At 42.8% G+C, this 17,909-nt stretch overlaps 1 protein-coding gene across 8 annotated transcripts in view; it reads right to left on the bottom strand.

Moving 5' to 3' along the window:
* ARHGAP26 (Rho GTPase activating protein 26) overlaps nt 1–17,909 on the bottom strand; it is a 469,933-nt gene that overhangs the window by 95,608 nt on the left and 356,416 nt on the right. For all 8 annotated transcript variants that reach the window (XR_003004075.1, XM_024752249.1, XM_024752250.1 and 5 more), the window contains one exon: nt 10,165–10,324. Coding sequence is in view for 7 of the 8 variants with exons in the window: in XM_024752249.1 (XP_024608017.1) it covers nt 10,165–10,324 (160 nt within the window). In the remaining variant the exon portion in view is untranslated. The remainder of the gene's footprint in view (nt 1–10,164; nt 10,325–17,909) is intronic.

The following is a 17,909-nucleotide window of genomic DNA, read 5'->3' as shown; positions in this document are numbered from 1 at the left end:
CTTCTCCATTGTGTATTCATGCCTCCTTTGTCATAGATTAGCTGACCAAAGGTGCATGGGTTTATCTCTGGGCTTTCTATCTTGTTCCATTGATGGCTAATGGTTTATCAATTTTGTTTATCTTCTCAAAGAACAAGCTTTCAGTTTTATTGATCCTTGCTACTGTTTTCTTTGTTTTTATTTCATTTATTTCTGCTCTGACCTTTATGATTTCTTTCCTTCTGCTAACTTTGGGTTTTGTTCATTCTTCTTCCTCTAGTTCCTTTAGGTGTACTATTAGATTGTTTATTTGAGATTTTTCTTATTTTTTGAGATAGGCTTGTATAGCTATAAACTTCCCTCTTAGAACTGCTTTTGCTGTATCCCATAGGTTTTGGATCATTGCGTTTTCATTGTCATTTGTCTCTAGGTATTTTTTGATTTCCTCTTTCATTTCTTCAGTGATCTCTTGGTTATTTAGTAACATATTGTTTAGCCTCTATGTGTTTATATTTTTTCCAGGGTTTTTCCTGTAATTGATATCTACTCTTATAGCGTTGTAGTCAGAAAAGATGCTTGATATGATTTCAATTTTCTTAAATTTACTGGGGCTTGATTTGTGACCCAAGATGTCATCTATCCTGGATAATGTTCCATACACACTTGAGAAGAAAGTGTAATCTGCTGTTTTTGGATGGAATATCCTATAAATATCAATTAAATCTATCTGGTCTGTTATGTCATTTAAAGCTTGTGTTTCCGTAATTATTTTCATTTTGGATGATCTGTCCATTCGCGTAAGTGAGGTGGGTGTTAAAGTCCCCCACTATTACTGTGTTACTGTTGGTTTCCTCTTTTATAGCTGTTAGGAGTTGCCTTATGTATTGCCTTATGTATTGAGGTGCTCCTATGTTGGGTGCATATATATTTATAATTGTTATATCTTCTTCTCTGCGCTTCCTGGACTAGGGTGGCTATTTCCTTTCCCATGTTAGGGAAGTTTTTGACTATAATCTCTTCAAATATTTTCTCAGGTCATTTCTCTCTCTCTTCTGCTTCTGGGACCCCTAAAATGCGAATGTGTCTGTGTTCAATGTTGTCCCAGAGGTCTCTTAGGCTGTCTTCATTTCTTTTCATTTTTTTTTCTTTATTCTGTTCCGCAGCAGTAAATTCCACCATTCTGTCTTCCAGGTCACTTATCCGTTTTCCTGCCTCAGTTATTCTGCTATTGATTCCTTCTAGGGTAGTTTTCATTTCAGTTACTGTATTCTTCATCTTTGTTTGTTTGTTCTTTAATTCTTCTAGGTCTTTGTTAAACATTTCTTGAATCTTCTCGATCTTTGCCTCCATTCTTTTTCCGAGGTCCTGGATCATCTTCACTATCATTATTCTGAATTCTTTTTCTGGAAGGTTGCCTATCTTCACTTCATTTAGTTGTTTTTCTGGGGTTTTACCTTGTTCATCTGGTACATAAGCCTCTGCCTTTTCACCTTGTCTGTCTTTTTGTGAATGTGTTTTTTGTTCCACAGGCTGTAGGACTGTAGTTCTTGCTTCTGCTGTCTGCCCTCTGGTGGATGAGGCTGTCTAAGAGGTTTGTGCAAGTTTCCTGATGAGAGGGACTGGTGGTGGGTAGAGCTGGGTGTTGCTCTGGTAGGCAGAGCTCAGTAAAACTTTAATCCGCTTGACTGCTGATGGGTGGGGCTGGGTTCCCTCCCTGTTGGTTGTTTGGCCTGAGGCGACCCAACACTTGAGCGTGTAGGCTCTTTGGTGGGGCTAACGGTGGACTCTGGGAGGGCTCACTCCAAGGAGTACTTCCCAGAACTTCTGTTGCCAGTATCCTTGTCCTCAGAGTGAGCCACAGCCACCCACTGCCTCTGCAGGAGACCCTCCAACACTAGCATGTAGGTCTGGTTCAGTCTCCCTTGGGGTCACTGCTCCTTCCCCTGGGTCCCAGTGCACACACTACTCTGTGTGTGCCCTTTCACTCCAAGGAGTACTTCCCAGAACTTCTGTTGCCAGTATCCTTGTCCTCAGAGTGAGCCACAGCCACCCACTGCCTCTGCAGGAGACCCTCCAACACCAGCATGTAGGTCTGGTTCAGTCTCCCTTGGGGTCACTGCTCCTTCCCCTGGGTCCCAGTGCCCACACTACTCTGTGTGTGCCCCCGAAGAGTGGAGTCACTGTTTCCCCCAGTCCTGTCAGAGTCCTGTAATCAAATCCCGTTAGCCTTCAAACTCTGATTCTCTAGGAATTCCTCTTCCCGTTGCCAGACCCCCAGGTTGGGAAGCCTGACGTGGGGCTCAGAACCTTCACTCCAGTGGGTGGACTTCTGTGGTATAAGTGTTCTCCAGTCTGTGAGTCACCCACCCAGCAGTTATGGGATTTGATTTTACTGTGATTGCGCCCCTCCTACTGTCTCTTTGTGGCTTCTCCTTTGTCTTTGGATGTGGGGTTTCTTTTTTGGGTGAGCTCTAGTGTCTTCCTGTTGATGATTGTTCAGCAGTTAGTTGTGACTCTGGTGTTCTCCCAAGAGGGAGTGAGAGCATGTCCTTCTACTCCGCCATCTTGGTTTAGGCTCTTCTCGCTTCTAAACAGGTGCTGTCTTGAGGGTGTGTGGATGTGCAAGGGACAACATAAAGCAGTTCAGAAGTTACCTTCATTTTTAACCCTCTGTCTGAATGTCTAGTGTTAATCCTCAGTAAACAATGAGGGAGAGGGAGGAGGGGGAGGAGAAGAAAGGGGAGGGGTGGAGAGGAAAGGCCATATGTTTTAGCCAGTTAAAACACAGAAGCCTTTTTCCTTCTCTTCAAAAAAGATGTTTTATGAGGAAAGAGAAACTGAATTTTCTCACCAGGAAAAAACTCTCTCTTCTAAATGTCAATTTTAAAACCAAAGATGTTTTCCCAGTTTTAGACACTGATGAGTTAGCTCTCCATACTGAGACTTACAAAGGGTATGTGAGGACTGAACTTGTCACTACCACCAAATGTTGCATGCCCCCTGGTTATGTAAAAAAATGGCAGTTCTGAGGAGAAACAGAACAGAAGACCATTGACAGAACCAAGAAGATTGAGAAAATATAAACAGACCAATCACCAGTAATGAAATTGAAACTGTAATTTAAAATCTTCCAACAAACAAAAGTCCAGGACCAAATGGCTTCACAGGAGAATTCTATCAAACATTTAGAGAAGAGCTGACATGCATCCTTTTCAAAATCTTCCAAAAAATTGCAGAGGGAGGAACACTCCCAAACTCGTTCTATAAGGCCACCATCACCCTGATACCAAAACCAGACAAAGATATCACAAAAAAAGAAAATTACAGACCAATATCACTGATGAATATAGATACAAAAATGCTCAACAAAATACCAGCAAACAGAATCCAACAACACGTTAAAAGGATCATACACTATGGTCAAGTGGGATTTATCCCAGGGATGCAAGGATTCTTCAATATATGCAAATCAATCAATGTGATTAACCATATTAACAAGCTGAAGGAGAAAAACCATATGATCATCTAAATAGATGCAGAAAAAGCTTTTGACAAAATTCAATACCCATTTATAATAAAAACTCTCCAGAAAGTGGGCATAGAGGGAACCTACCTCAACATAATAAAGGCCATATACGACAAACCCACAGCAAACATCATTCTCAATGGTGAAAAACTGTAAGCATTTCCTCTAAGATCAGGAACAAGACAAGGATGTCCACTCTCACCACTATTATTCAACATAGTTTTGGAAGTCCTAGCCACAGCAGTCAGAGAAAAAAAAGAAATAAAAATTGGAAAAGAAGAAGTATAACCGTCAGTTTGCAGATGACATGATGCTATACATAGAAAATCCTAAAGATGCCACCAGAAAACTACTAGAGCTAATCAATGAATTTGGTTAAGTTGCAGGATACAAAATTAATGCACAGAAATCTCTTCCATTCCAATACACTGAAAACGAAAGATCAGAAAAATTAAGGAAACAATCCCATTTACGACTGCAACAAAAAGAATAAAATACCTAGGAATAAATCTACATAAGGAGGTAAAAGACCTGTCTGTTTCGAAGAAGACACAAATTCCTAAAGATGCCACCAGAAAACTACTAGAGCTAATCAATGAATTTGGTTAAGTTGCAGGATACAAAATTAATGCACAGAAATCTCTTCCATTCCAATACACTGAAAACAAAAGATCAGAAAAATTAAGGAAACAATCCCATTTATGACTGCAACAAAAAGAATAAAATACCTAGGAATAAATCTACATAAGGAGGTAAAAGACCTGTCTGTTTCGAAGAAGACACAAACAGATGGAGAGATATACCATGTTCATGGATTGGAAGAATCAATATTGTGAAAATGACTATTTGAAGAAAAGGGAACCCTCTTGCACTGTTGTTGGGAATGTAAATTGATACAGACAGAATGGAGAACAGTATGGAGGTTCCTTAAAAAACTAACAACAGAACTACCATATGACTCAGTAATCCTACTACTGGGCCTTTACCCTGAGAAAACCATAATTCAAAAAGACACATGTACCCCAATATTCACTGCAGCACTATTTACAATACCCAGGACATGGAAGCAACCTAAATGTGCATCAACAGATGAATGGATAAAGAAGATGTGGTACATACATACAATGTAATATTATTCAGCCATCAAAAGCAATGAAATTGGGTCATTTGTGGATGGACCTAGAGTCTGTCATACAAAGTGAAGTAAGTCAGAAAGAGAAAAGCAAATATCATATATTAACGCATATATGTGGAATCTAGAACAATGGTACAGATGAACCTATTTGCAGGGCAGGAATAGAAACACAGACATAGAGAATGGACGTGTGGACACAGGGGGTAAGGGGAGGGTGGGATGAATTGGGAGATTAGGTTTGACATAAATATACTACCATGTGTAAAATAGGTAGCTAGGAACCTGCTGTATAGCGCAGGGAGCTCAGCTCGATGCTCTGTGATGACCTACATGGGTGGGATTGCAGGGGAGGCTGGGAGGGAGGTCCAAGAAGGAGGGGATATATGTATACATATAGCTGATTCACTTCGCTTGTACAGCAGAAACTAACACAACATTTTAAAGCAATTATACTCCAATAAGAAAAGGGGGGGGGGAATATGTTCACATGTTAAAAAAAAAAGAAAGAAACGCTGAGCAGTTGCAGCCACCAATAAGAAAGGGAAGCCTGTCCAATGGGAACTACATACAAACCTTCCAGTGATGGGGAGTGAGGCATTCTTGGAGATCATCTGCAAAAACGGCAGCCCACAATTCCTCCCACGCCTGTGCATGTACACTACTCCTCCCATCCAGAGGTGGGGTCTATTTCCTGCCCCTTCAATCTGGCTGGACTTGTGACTTGCTTTGACCAACAGAATGTAGCTGAAGTGACACTTTGTCTATTCTAGGCCTAGGATTTCAGAGATCTTGCAGCTTCTGTGTTTGCCCTCTTGAGTTTGGCCTAGACTACTAAATGATGAGAGATCTCATGGAGAGAGAGGGCATGTGGAGGAGGGCCAAGGTGTCCTAGCCAACAGCTAGTACCAAGGTCCCAGACATGTGGAGTAAGGTCATCTTGGATCCACCAGTTGCAGTAAAACCACTGCAGCTTGGAACACACATGAGCCCTCCCCAGATTTCTGGTCCACAGATGTGTGAGCAAAACAAGTCATTGCTGTTTTACGTCACTAGGTTTGTAGATGATCTGTTATGAAGCAACAGACAACTGAAACAGACATCTTACGGTTCTCTCTCTCTCTCTCTGAGTGGCTCCAAAGGCTACATGCCTGGGTTTCTAAACCCTCCTTCTGTGCTGTCTTCTACTTATTCCTGGGTCCCTCCCAGTTTTATTCCAAGGCACAAAGTACACATCTTATGTAAAATGTTCTTAACAACACAAGAGAGAGTATTATACCACTAACTGTGGGAGACATACAGTTAAGACCTGTACTAGGGCTTGTTCAAGAAAGGGGGCATTTGCTATCAAATGCTTGTTGGGGGACAGGATGAAATGATGCTGTTGGAAAGCATTTCTTCAAGTGAGGTTTCAGGATTTTGTCCAACTTCCGACAATAAAGTTAGAGAAGTAGTCTCTTACGACATTTGTGTGTGCATTTATATCTCTAGAAAATTACAGCCAAGCCTAAGGGAACGCTCATTAAATACTGTTAACTAAGATCTTCATATTGTGGATTTTAAAGGAAGATAACAATGTTCACCTGAGGACAAAAACATGCTCTGTTGATGGATAATGTTAAATTCCCTTGGCAGGAAATTCCTCCAAAGCATTGTCTCCAGAAAGCCAGGGGCTCTCAGGGCGTGGCCATGTATGCTTTGGGTTCCTGTGAGGTGAACATCACAGGTTTCAAAAGGAGACTAAGGCAGCATCTGCTGACTTTATACCAGATCAGGCCTGAAACGACATTTGAAAAGGAGTCAAACTGCCTTATTCTAAGTTGTTTTTACCAGAAAGGCAAACCTGATGAATATTAATGACTTTCTTCCCAGAATCATGTACGTACACAGGTCTTGCATATAACTTTGGCCCATCATGGCTCCCAGGTTAAAAACCTCTATCATGGTGGTACACTAGCTCCCTCAGGACTGGAGACATACACTCTGCTGCAGCCTTCATCCTAAGGAATGTTTCCACTGACACTCCTGCACTGGCTTCCACAGGAACGTAAATCTCGCTGTGAATCATCCCTCTCTCTCGCAGAGACTAATGAAGAAGAACATATAATGAAGCAATGTAGTACTCTTTTAATATGTACCTCACCAGATGCACAGCACAGAGGAACAGAATTTATAATCCACCAAGTCAGATGAGTCTTTTCACCAGTTCCTGCCCATATACTTGCAGGCCTGGCCATGCATCTCATATTTCATTTCTATTTCTATATTTTGTGCTCAAGGTGGGATGGCTGCTTGTTTACACAAGTTTTAATATTGTTATTAGCAGTAGCCGGTCTTTATTCTATCACACTACTTTTGAATGTTTTCTGGCTTTAAAGGCCCAAGGACACCAAAAAACTGTTAAAGTTCAAAAATCATTAGATGTTGCCTGCTATAAGCTCGTATATGCCCCTTAGGGACATGAAACGTAATCAAACTCCTTAGAAATCTGTCTCAACATTTAATATTATTTTATTTAACAAAAGATTAAGTTTAAAAATTATCATTTTGAGAAAGGGGCAAATGTGACACTCAGAGATGGACTTATGCTCTATTTTCAGAGAATTCTGTTGAGACTGCTAAAAACAATGGATTACAGTTATTGACACTTACTCCTGGCTGGATTCTTGGCTAAGTCTTTGACGTAAATCACCTTATCTAATCCTCACAACAAAACAGATTAAGGGAGGTGGCTCACTGGCTAGCTGGTCATCAAACTTGCTTCCCTTTGCTCTGCACAGTTGAGTGCTTTCCCAGCCTCCCTTGCAGTTGGATGGGGTCACATGACTGAGTTCTGCCAATGGAACGGCGGTGAAAATAAGGAAAGCATCTTGGCCCATATAATCTTACTCAATCCTCCTTGCTCTCTCATTTCCCCCACCAACTGGTCGATTGTAGAGATCTGCAGAGCTACAAGGTGGAAGGAACCTGGGTTGCTGAATCACGGTGCAGTACCCCACCCTCAGAATACCCACAGTAAACTGGTATGTGAGCAAGAGATAAACTTCTATTGTCCTGAGTCACTGATATTTTGGGGTTATTTGTCACAGCAGTTACACTGTACTGAAAGTACTTTTATGAGCATAGAGAGGCTGAGTAATCTGCTCATGGTCACACAGCTATTAAGAGGTAACAGATTTAAATCCGAGTGTTTTGTTTTTAGAAAACATGTTATTAACTGCTATTTGATTATATTCCCTTTTTCCAAGTTAATTTTCATCATACGTAACATAATCTTCTTTTACTCCTGATTTACTATATTTGTGGGAAGTCATTGGACAGAGTCCAAAGTTTGAGAGAAAGAGAAGATAATTTCTTCAAATAAATTATCTGATTTCATATCTCTTTATTAACCATGTCAGAAAAAGGCTATGTTGTTTACACAATTTTGCAGGAGATCTCTGTTACTCTGTGAAAGTTTATATTCAGAGATTCTTTAGTAATTACTAATGCTCTATAACAAATTATCCCCCAAACTTAGTGGTTTAAAGCATTTAATATTTCTACCACTTTCTGTGAGTCAGGAGAAGGTTACCTCAGTGGTCTCTTATGCGGTTGCACTCAAGGTGTCGGTTGGGGCTATATCATCTGAAGGCATGACCATTCACTTCCAAAGTGGCTGACTCACACATGGCTGGCAACTTGGTCTGGTTGTTGGTAGGCAGCCTCACTTTCTCTCCACTGGGCTGTGTGACCACCATCACAACATGGTGGCTTGCTTGCCCCGGAGTGAACAAGTCCAGAAACCAAGGCAAATGCGACAAGGTCTTAGGACTGCTCAGCAAAGTCACAGACCATTATTTTTGCAATTTCCTATTGATCAATTCCTACTGATCACATTGGGATCAGTGCCGATCGCTTATTCACAGTTGGAAGAGGATACACAAGGGAGCGACTACTAAGAGACAGGGGTTACCGGGAGCCACTTTGGAGCTTAGCTACCACAGGAGCCCATCCATTCATCCAACACATATGCACTGAGCGCATACTGAGGAACTGGGGACAAAGCACAGAAGAAAACAGACTAAAGTCCCTGCTTTCATGATACACACATTCTACAAGAGGCCAGAAAGGCAACAGGTGTAATCAATAAGTAAATTACATAGTATGCCAGAAAGTGGTAAGGAGAGAGACGGCATGATCAAGGGGACGGGGAATGCCGGGGTTGAGACTGTTCGCAATTTAAAATAGAGAGATGTCGGTGGGCCTCACTTAGGCTTGAAGGAGGTGAAGAAGTATGCCAGGAGGAAGAGCGTTCCAGGCACTGCAAACGGCAACTGCAGAGCCCTTGAGGTGGGAGTGTGTGCCGTGGGCAAGGACCAGCAAGGCAGTTGAGGTGGCCGTAGGAGGGAACTCAGGGAGAGGGCTGTAGGAGGTGAGACGAGGCAAGTAACAGAGGGGAGAGCAGAGACCCTGTAGGACATTCAAGGCTCCTGGGAGAGCTCTGACTTTCACTCTGTGAAATGCGAAGCCACTGGACGGTTCTTAGCAGACAACTGATACTATTTGATCTAACACTAAAAAAATCTCATTCTGGTGGCTGACATCGGAATAGACAGGCCAAGGGTGGGAAGAGGGAAACAAATTAGGAGGCTCCTGAAAAAATCCAGACAAGAGCTGATGATGGCTTATTTTGGAGTATCATCGGTGCAGGTGGTTAGCGGTCAGATGCTAGATTTATTTGGCCGGTGACCTAGTGCAATTCATTCACCTTTCTAGGTAAAGGTTTTATTTAGGAGGAACAGCATTTTTATTATATCCCAGCACCTGCAGTTTGGTACCCTGCAGTTTCTGAGAAGCTTCACAGGGATGTGCTACCAGGAACTGAGGTGGGACAGATGGGTGGAGTTTCATGTCCCTCTACCCCAGTTTTTAAGGGCAGCTGTGTTGACATACTTCATTATGTGGGGTGAGGGCAACCTTCTTAAGACAGACCAGAAACTCCAATGCCCTAAAGGAAAAGACAGACAAGCCCCCCACCCCCCCACACACACGGTATGAAACAATACACCATTTATAAAACTATAAGGAAACTATAGGTTAGGAAAAATATTTGAAACACATGAAAATAGTTTACTATTCTAATGTTTTAAAAAAACTCAAAAATTCATAAGAAGACAACCAAGTGAAAAAAAAAACAAATGGGTAAAGGGCATTTTCAAAATGAGCCTCCTAGTAGTACCTCCTTCACTGCATTGTTATGAGGTTAAAAGGACAGCATATGTAAAGTGCTTAGCACACAGTTCCTGTTACAAAAGAAATGCCCAATATGTTGTCCACCACTACCGTCACCACAACCGCCACTGTTGCCACTGCTGCAATCCCAAGATGACTATCACCGCCACCATACCACCACCAGCAACTAAGTCATCATCACTACAGTGTAAAAGCCACCACCGATGTGAACCTCAGTCAACCCTGTAGGCCAGTTTCAACTCAGCTCCCTCCCAAGTAAATTCTCCACTTGTGGTGACCAATGATATATTACCTTTTCATGATTTTCTATTAGGATCTCAATGACAATGTTCTGAAACTTGATATCCATGATGGCTGCTACCGTTTCTTCCTGAGGACGCAGCAGGGTGGGTCCGAACACCACGCCAAGGTTTGCCACCGTCATCAAATTCTGCTTGTGGTTGTTAGCAACGCTGGTAGGAAGGAAAAGAAATGGCACAAATGAGAGAAATAGTGTGTGAACGGACAGCTGACCTCCTGTACCCTTCCCATCTTCAGACGCCTCATCTGGTAGGAGCCAGATCTGGGGACATGTTCAGATGCCTCTGGAGTCCAAAGAGAGACTTTTCTACTCCTATTTTCGTCTACCAAAGGTTCAGAAATCTCCAGTGTTTGGGCTGTTTTGCTATTTCAGGATACGACACTCCTTACAATTCCCATTTTGCCTAAAACAACCAACCAACCAACCAACCAACCAAAGCAGCTTGCCTTCCAAAATGTGAATCTTTGCACATTTGAATCCCTATTCTGCAAATCCAGGTAACTGCTAATCCCTTTTAGTTACAACTTTTAAACTTGGCTGCTGCTTAAACCGCTGTGATCATTAGCATTTTCTCTAGTGCAAATATTAAAAACTCCCGATGGATTTAATACATTTGCAAATATAGGCCCAAAATAGGCCTAATTTTTTTAAATGGATAGATCTCGGTCAGGAAATTCAGCACTTTAGGCTCAAAGTATTAAAGCCCCATCATATTAGACACGTGGCTTACATTAAGCCAAACATTTCTGCATAAACAGAAATTAAAATGCACTACTGTACATCCATGTATATGGCTGTGTTTATATTGTCACTTACTCTCAAAGTCCAGGGAACACACAGAGTCAGGAGTATCGGGGCTGAGTAAACTGCTAAACACATATGCATATTTCTGGATAAACAACTACTCAAAACATATATCTGAACTCCACACCCAGGGCACCATGACCTAGCCATAAAATTTCATTGTTCATTTGCTGGCCCCATGTACAAAAATATACCAATTATCCATTGACAACAAATAAGTTAAAAGTTAAGGCCATTCAGTATTGTTAAGAAAATATTAGGGGCTTCCACCTAATATTTCCACCTAGAAGGAAACTATTCATTACTAGAAACTAGAGAGAAATTGGGCAGAGATGGCAGTTTGCACAGACATACCTCCCTAGCATTTAGTGCTATTTATACTGAGTATTTGTTTTTCACACAATTCTATAAATGTTTGCACTGTTTCTCTTGGATACTTCTATTTTGTAGGAGGAAAAAGAGGTTCTACTGCTTTAACTGCTGGTTTTGAAACTGAGCCTTTACTGAACACTACATTAACCAATTTTATCAGCAGATGTGTATTTTTCTTTCATTTTCTAGGGCTAAAAGTCTAATTTCATAAAAAGCTCCTCCTCTGAAAGGGATGGTTAAGTCTATGAAACGTGAACTGTGGAACAGCCCAGTCAGGAAGGGAACTTGCTTTCTGATTGCTAAACAATACCTGCAGCAAGGAGATGTTTCCACTGATGCCCTGGCCTGTTTCTGGTCCAAGTAATAATATTTTACAAACATTTTCTGAGTTCTAGCTGAATCTCCTGATGTTACTTATAGTTTTCCATTCTACCCAAAACTGTATCAGGTTTCTAGTCTGAAAGCGTTAAAGCAAGGGGAAAGGCTGGCAAAGGGGAAAGGCTTTGGTTCTGGGCCTCAGTGAATCAGCAAGTCTGCATATTTACAAGCTGCTTGTAACACCACTACTTTCAACATCAGTTCCTTTGTGCAGAAAGTGAATTCCATGCCTTTATACTTCCCCTCCCAAATAAGCCAAGTCAGTAGACTTACCCTCTTGTCACAAAAGTCCCTGTGTAAATGAATCAACAAGCTATCTATGTATGAAAGCACTTTTAAATTGTAGACCAATATAAAAATATAGGGTTTGGACGATGATCACTTTCACCATCACGCTTCTCAACACAATCTGACTAAAGCAACAGCCTCTTAACGAGGCTCTCTGACTAGACTCTCTGGGTTTGGCTGCACCCTGCCTGCCACCACCAGCTACCGTCTCCAACTTAGCTCCACTCAAGGCAGTCCTCTGTTGAAAACTACAATGGCCTCACACCTCACTGGGTCGCTGAGAGAGAACACAGTGACACAGTGTATGTGCAAGTGTTCAGCGACGCTTGCACAGCTGGAATGTTCTGATGATGGTGACCATAAACCACTGGTGGGCTCCATTGTTTTTAATGTCAAACTCCTATGACGTAGCACAGCTTTTCCAACTCACCTCTAAGCCCTCTGTCACCTCCCAGCTCTGGGTCCCTGAGCAAGGGACTCAATGTTTAAGCTTTAGGTTCCTCATCTTTTTTTTTTTTTTTTGCGGTACGAGGGCCTCTCACTGTTGTGGCCTCTCCCGCTGTGGAGCACAGGCTCCGGACGCCCAGGCTCAGCTCAGCGGCCATGGCTCACGGGCCCAGCCGCTCCGCGGCATGTGGGATCTTCCCGGACCGGGGCACGAACCCATGTCCCCTGCATCGGCAGGCGGACTCTCAACCACTGCGCCACCAGGGAAGTCCTAGGTTCCTCATCTTTTAAAAAAAGGGGATGAGGGCTTCCCTGGTGGCGCAGTGGTTAAGAATCCGCCTGCCAATGCAGGGGACACGGGTTAGAGCCCTGGTGCGGGAAGATCCCACACGCCGTGGAGCAACTAAGCCCGTGTGCCACAACTACTGAAGCCTGCACGCCTAGAGCCCGTGCTCCGCAAGGAGAGAAGCCACTGCAATGAGAAGCCTGTGCACCGTAACCAAGAGTAGCCCCCGCTCGCCACAACTAGAGAAAGCCCGCACGCAGCAAAGAAGACCCAACGGAGACAAAAATAAATAAATAAAATAAATTAAAAAAATAATAAAATAAAATAAAAAAGGGGGTGAGGTGAATAATACATCTACTTCGTGAGGTTGTTGTATCAGTTAAATGTGTTACCGTGTGGGAAATGCAGTGATGATTATTATAACCATTCACTACCCATCCTCTTTCCACTTTCACATCTATCTGCCTTTGTCAATCCTCTCCCTAGAACGTTCTCTTACCCTTCTTTCTTTGCTTGGCAAACTGTTGTTCTTCAAGGCACAGCGCCAATGGCTCCCTTCCCTTCTGAAGTCTCTGTCTAGTCTCTCCCCAGCCCTCCACCCCTCAATGAAGGCAGGAGTGTTGGCCCCTGGATTTATTACATGTTATTAAGGTCTCGACTACTGCCTTAGGATAGAGACCGTGCTTATTTTAGTTGGTAGCACCAGTGCTGAGAGCAGTGCCCGGCCCAGGAGAAACACAACAAATGTTCAATGAGGTGTTAAAAGACGACGGGAGTTTCTGAGTAGACATTAAACAATAATTCTCAACCCAACTACTTACTCAGAAAACCTCAAATTATTATTGATGATTTTTGGGGAATGTATCTCAACTCTCCCAACCTCCCTTTTCAAAGTCTGGAACTGTGTTACATTTCTTAGATTTAATTAATGAGCAATAATTACTCCAATTTACTGGCCCAAATGACCAAAGGCATTTGGAAAAAATCTATGGTAATTGTGGATAAGCATCTCTGAATATAAATACGCTTGAGGCTACCCAATGTAACTCATTTCCTTTTTAATGATCCATTTTATTTTAGAACTTAAAAAAACACATTGATCTAAGTCTTATGAAACTTTTGGGGAAAAAGGTTATACCTTTCATGACTAGCTGCCATTATCTTTTGGCACACTGAGGTAACAAATTGATCTATCACTTGGTTATTACTGCTCACAACCTGGTACAGCTATGCTCATTACTCCAGAATGGATTATTAATGGCTGGAGATTACTATGTATCCCAGAGAGAAAGGCACAGACCTCAGTCTCTGCTGGCACCAGCCATCCATTATAACTTGATGCATTTACCCATGTGTGGGAGGAGGGCTGGCAGAGCACTGGGAAGCCTGGTCTAGCCAAGGCCACGGGGCTCATTCATTAGTGAGGTCTACAAAACACAGAGAACTTGCTTTCCGGGTTGGTAACTGAGCTGCTTGAGCTCTTCCCCACACAGCCCAGAATGTCATGTTGAGTCTTGACTTAAAATCCACACACAAGAGTCTCTCATGCATTATTGCATATTCCACTGAGGGAGTCTTTGACAGGCCTTCCCTAGGTCCATGTGGACTCTTCTGTGGAGAATTCTAAGACAACTGCCAATTCTACAGGCTTCCTCTGCAGGCGGCAGAGAAACAGTTTCCACATGCGATTTTAAGGGAAAGCCCGGTTCCTTTAGTGACTGTGAAGAGTTTGCCACATCAGCTGAGAAGCAGGGCATCTCCTGAGGGGCATGCCTTCAGGGCAGTTGGTGGGGGATCGGCACCCCATGTTCCCTGTGGTTCCCTAATGAATTACGGTCAATGAGGAAGGAGCATGTTCCAAGGAAAGTGGCCATGGCAGAAGGGCCTCTTGCCACCTTTGCTTCAAGGGAAAGTGGATGGGGACTCTGGATTGGTCTGATACCCTCTGAGAGGCAGAAGGAGGTAAATTACTTCCAGATGAAGATGGTGGTGGGGGAGTACTATGAGGGGAGGAGAGTGGAGGCAACTCTTCTGGGGCCTGTAATGCAGAGATGCCCATGCTGTTCTGGGGATCACATCTGTCTTCCTAGCATTTAAATGAGAGTCAGAGCTCTGGAAGTGCTGAGCAGTACTTTATAACCACAGACTGGTCCTGATGTACCAACAATACCTAAGCCTGCTGCTAGGTCTGCAAATAGGTTTCATCTTGAGGCCTGCAGTGCTATGTCGAGGAGTGTTAAAGTTGCACCCTGGCTCCACTGGACATAACGTGGTGACAGATTAGCACTATCTGCGATGAACCAGATGGGTGGAGGTTACAGCACAGCAACACTTTTATCTGCCATCCTTTATTTGTTTGTTTCAGCTTCCAGGGTTACGTAATGACAACTTAGACTTGTAAGGTGTTTTAGAGTTTACAGGAGCTCTGCAACACTTTTTAATGTTGTTTGAACTTCATATAAGTCTAGAACAGTAGCTCTCAAACTTTCTGACAATAACCCATGGTAGGAAACATATTTTCCCATATAACACTTCACTAGTACATACATACATATATACACACATAGAGAGACGTACACACACATACATACTTGCATATCAGAAACACAAGTTACTAGAAGCACAAGTTTCAGAAACAGTAAGTGTGATAAATTCTGTTATTTTTTATTCTATTCTGGTCATTTTTCTGCTACTAAATCCATTTTACAATCCACTAATGTGTCATGACTTAAATTTGAAAAATGCCATTCTATAGGTATGGAGTACAAATATTATTTCCAATTTATAAATATGGGGGAAAAAAAGCTAAAGGAGACAGGATAGCACAGGGAGTGGAGTCATACAGACATTCCAAGCTAGATGACAGGAGGCAGGTCACTTGGCTTCCCTAAACCCCTTTCTTCACCTATGAAACACAAGCAACAGTACCTACCTCACAAAGTTTAAGGATGATTAATAAGACCAGGTGAGTCAATCTCTTGGCCTGAAATAATGGCTTACTAAATGACAGCTAGTATTGTTCATGGTGGTGGTCAAGGTAGTGGTGATGACAGTGGTGAAAGGAGAAGCGAGTGCCAATTTAAGTCACACTGTAAATTGGTGGTGTCACCTGGTGTCCTGCTTCTGCCTGGAGCAAGGAACCCTGCCTCTTCCACCTGTATTTCATACAAAGTTTAAGGATGATTAATAAGACCAGGTGAGTCAATCTCTTGGCCTGAAATAATGGCTTACTAAATGACAGCTAGTATTGTTCATGGTGGTGGTCAAGGTAGTGGTGATGACAGTGGTGAAAGGAGAAGCGAGTGCCAATTTAAGTCACACTGTAAATTGGTGGTGTCACCTGGTGTCCTGCTTCTGCCTGGAGCAAGGAACCCTGCCTCTTCCACCTGTATTTCAAGGGCTATTTTTCTCTTCTGGTTATCCTTTTTTTTTTTTTTTTTTTTTCATTTCTTCTTTTTTTTTAAATTATGAAATACTTCAAATCCACAGAAAAATTCAAAATATATTATTACTTATTTTCTATCATTACCCTATAAGCACCTCACATGACAGGCTGAGAGCCTCATAGGAAGCTACAGCGAACCCACCACACTCACTTCGCCTTCAAGGGCACCAACTTGCCCCTGGCCTGCCTGGCAAGTCCTCCCCTAACCGCCCACCTGCCTGCAAAGCCCAGTTCTAGACACCTCGCTGACAGGAGGCCACACAGAGCTCTAAGTGATTCTGTTCACAATCAATCCCGTGGGACATTTCTACCCTGACTGCTTCCCTTCTCATGAGTGTCTCAGGACTGGGGGCTGGATCCAGATCTTGGAGTGCATCCTCTGCAGCACACAGGCGGGCACTGGGTAGGCCCCAGGTTACCAATTCGGAAAGTAGTTGAGTGTGTGGGCACCTAAGCTGCAGTAAATATCACTTATCTCTCTACTACCCTCTCAGGGATAGAGAAGCTCCGAGTCTGGGGCCAAGAAGGATTAGCTGGAAAGGAAGCTGCTGGAACTTATACTTTTATTGTGGCTACCCAAGGCAAGTTTAGTTTCAAGGGTTGTCAGTGAGGCTCTTTCCACCAACTTCAACTTCATCCTTAGTATAGAGTGGGGAAAGGGTGGGGGGAATCCTCACAACCACTGGCTGAGAGTTTTTTACTGAGTCAGACTGTGTGTGTGTGTTGCCTGGATACCACCTGAACTCGGTGAGACAGGACCAGTCTGGATGGTGCTGAGGATGCTTCTGCCAAGGAAATCCATCAGAGCCATAAATACAGCTTTGCTGGGCTGTCCTGATGGCTGGCACCAGAATGAGCGTTTAAAATAAATTTTTCTGTGCACTTACTGGGGTCATGCTCACCAACCATATTTAATATCTTTCTGGGAATGGTTATCCAGTGAGAAGCCAGACTGGAAGCTTTGAATAACTGAATGCTGCTTATGATGGATACTTTTACCCAATATAATCTTCAAAAGAGCTCCTTGAGACAAGTAGGTGAGACTATCACTGCCATTTAACAGAGGAGAAAACTGAAGCACTGAGAAGTTAAGTAATTTGCCTGAGGTCACACAGCTAATGAAGGGCAGAGCCAGGAAAGGAACTCGGGGTGGCTGCAGAGCCCATCATCTTCACCTTAGCACTCTGCTGCTCCCACACAACTACGGGTCAGTTCAGCTGGGCTGAGAGAGGCATTTTGTTTCCTCAGAAAATCCAACCACAAATCAATACATGGAGCAGTTACACGCTCGTGGGCACGTGGGAGAAAAAGTAGTGGTTATAATAGAGGGGAAAAAAGCTGCTCCCTCATTCACCACCCAAATCACTAAACTGGAAGAAGGAAAGAAAAAGCAAGAGAGAGGAAGAAAAAGCATGTATGCCTATGAGAGTGATACTGGGCTAAATATCATTTCTACTCCCTTCCTGAAGTGGCTTCATTCTTGACAAAAACATGAAAATGACGAAATATCCCTCAAATATGACAGCATTCCATTTGCAGTTGGCTGGCAGAGTCAGAGAGCTGCAATAATGAAAGAGTGAACACTTTAAGACTGAGAGAGAAGGATGAATTAAAAGGAAGAAAGGAGGACGGGCCAAATGGATGATTTCGTGAGCCCCCTCAAAAAGACAATTATGGCCGTATGTGCATCCCTGCAGGCTGCTCCGCTTTCATCCA

This window comes from Neophocaena asiaeorientalis, unplaced genomic scaffold (genome assembly GCF_003031525.2).
Source record: "Neophocaena asiaeorientalis asiaeorientalis breed wild unplaced genomic scaffold, Neophocaena_asiaeorientalis_V1.1 scaffold204, whole genome shotgun sequence".
Lineage (NCBI taxonomy): Eukaryota > Metazoa > Chordata > Mammalia > Artiodactyla > Phocoenidae > Neophocaena > Neophocaena asiaeorientalis.
The sequence above is the reverse complement of the archived record's forward strand: the minus strand, read 5'-3'. Positions and strand labels throughout refer to the sequence as shown.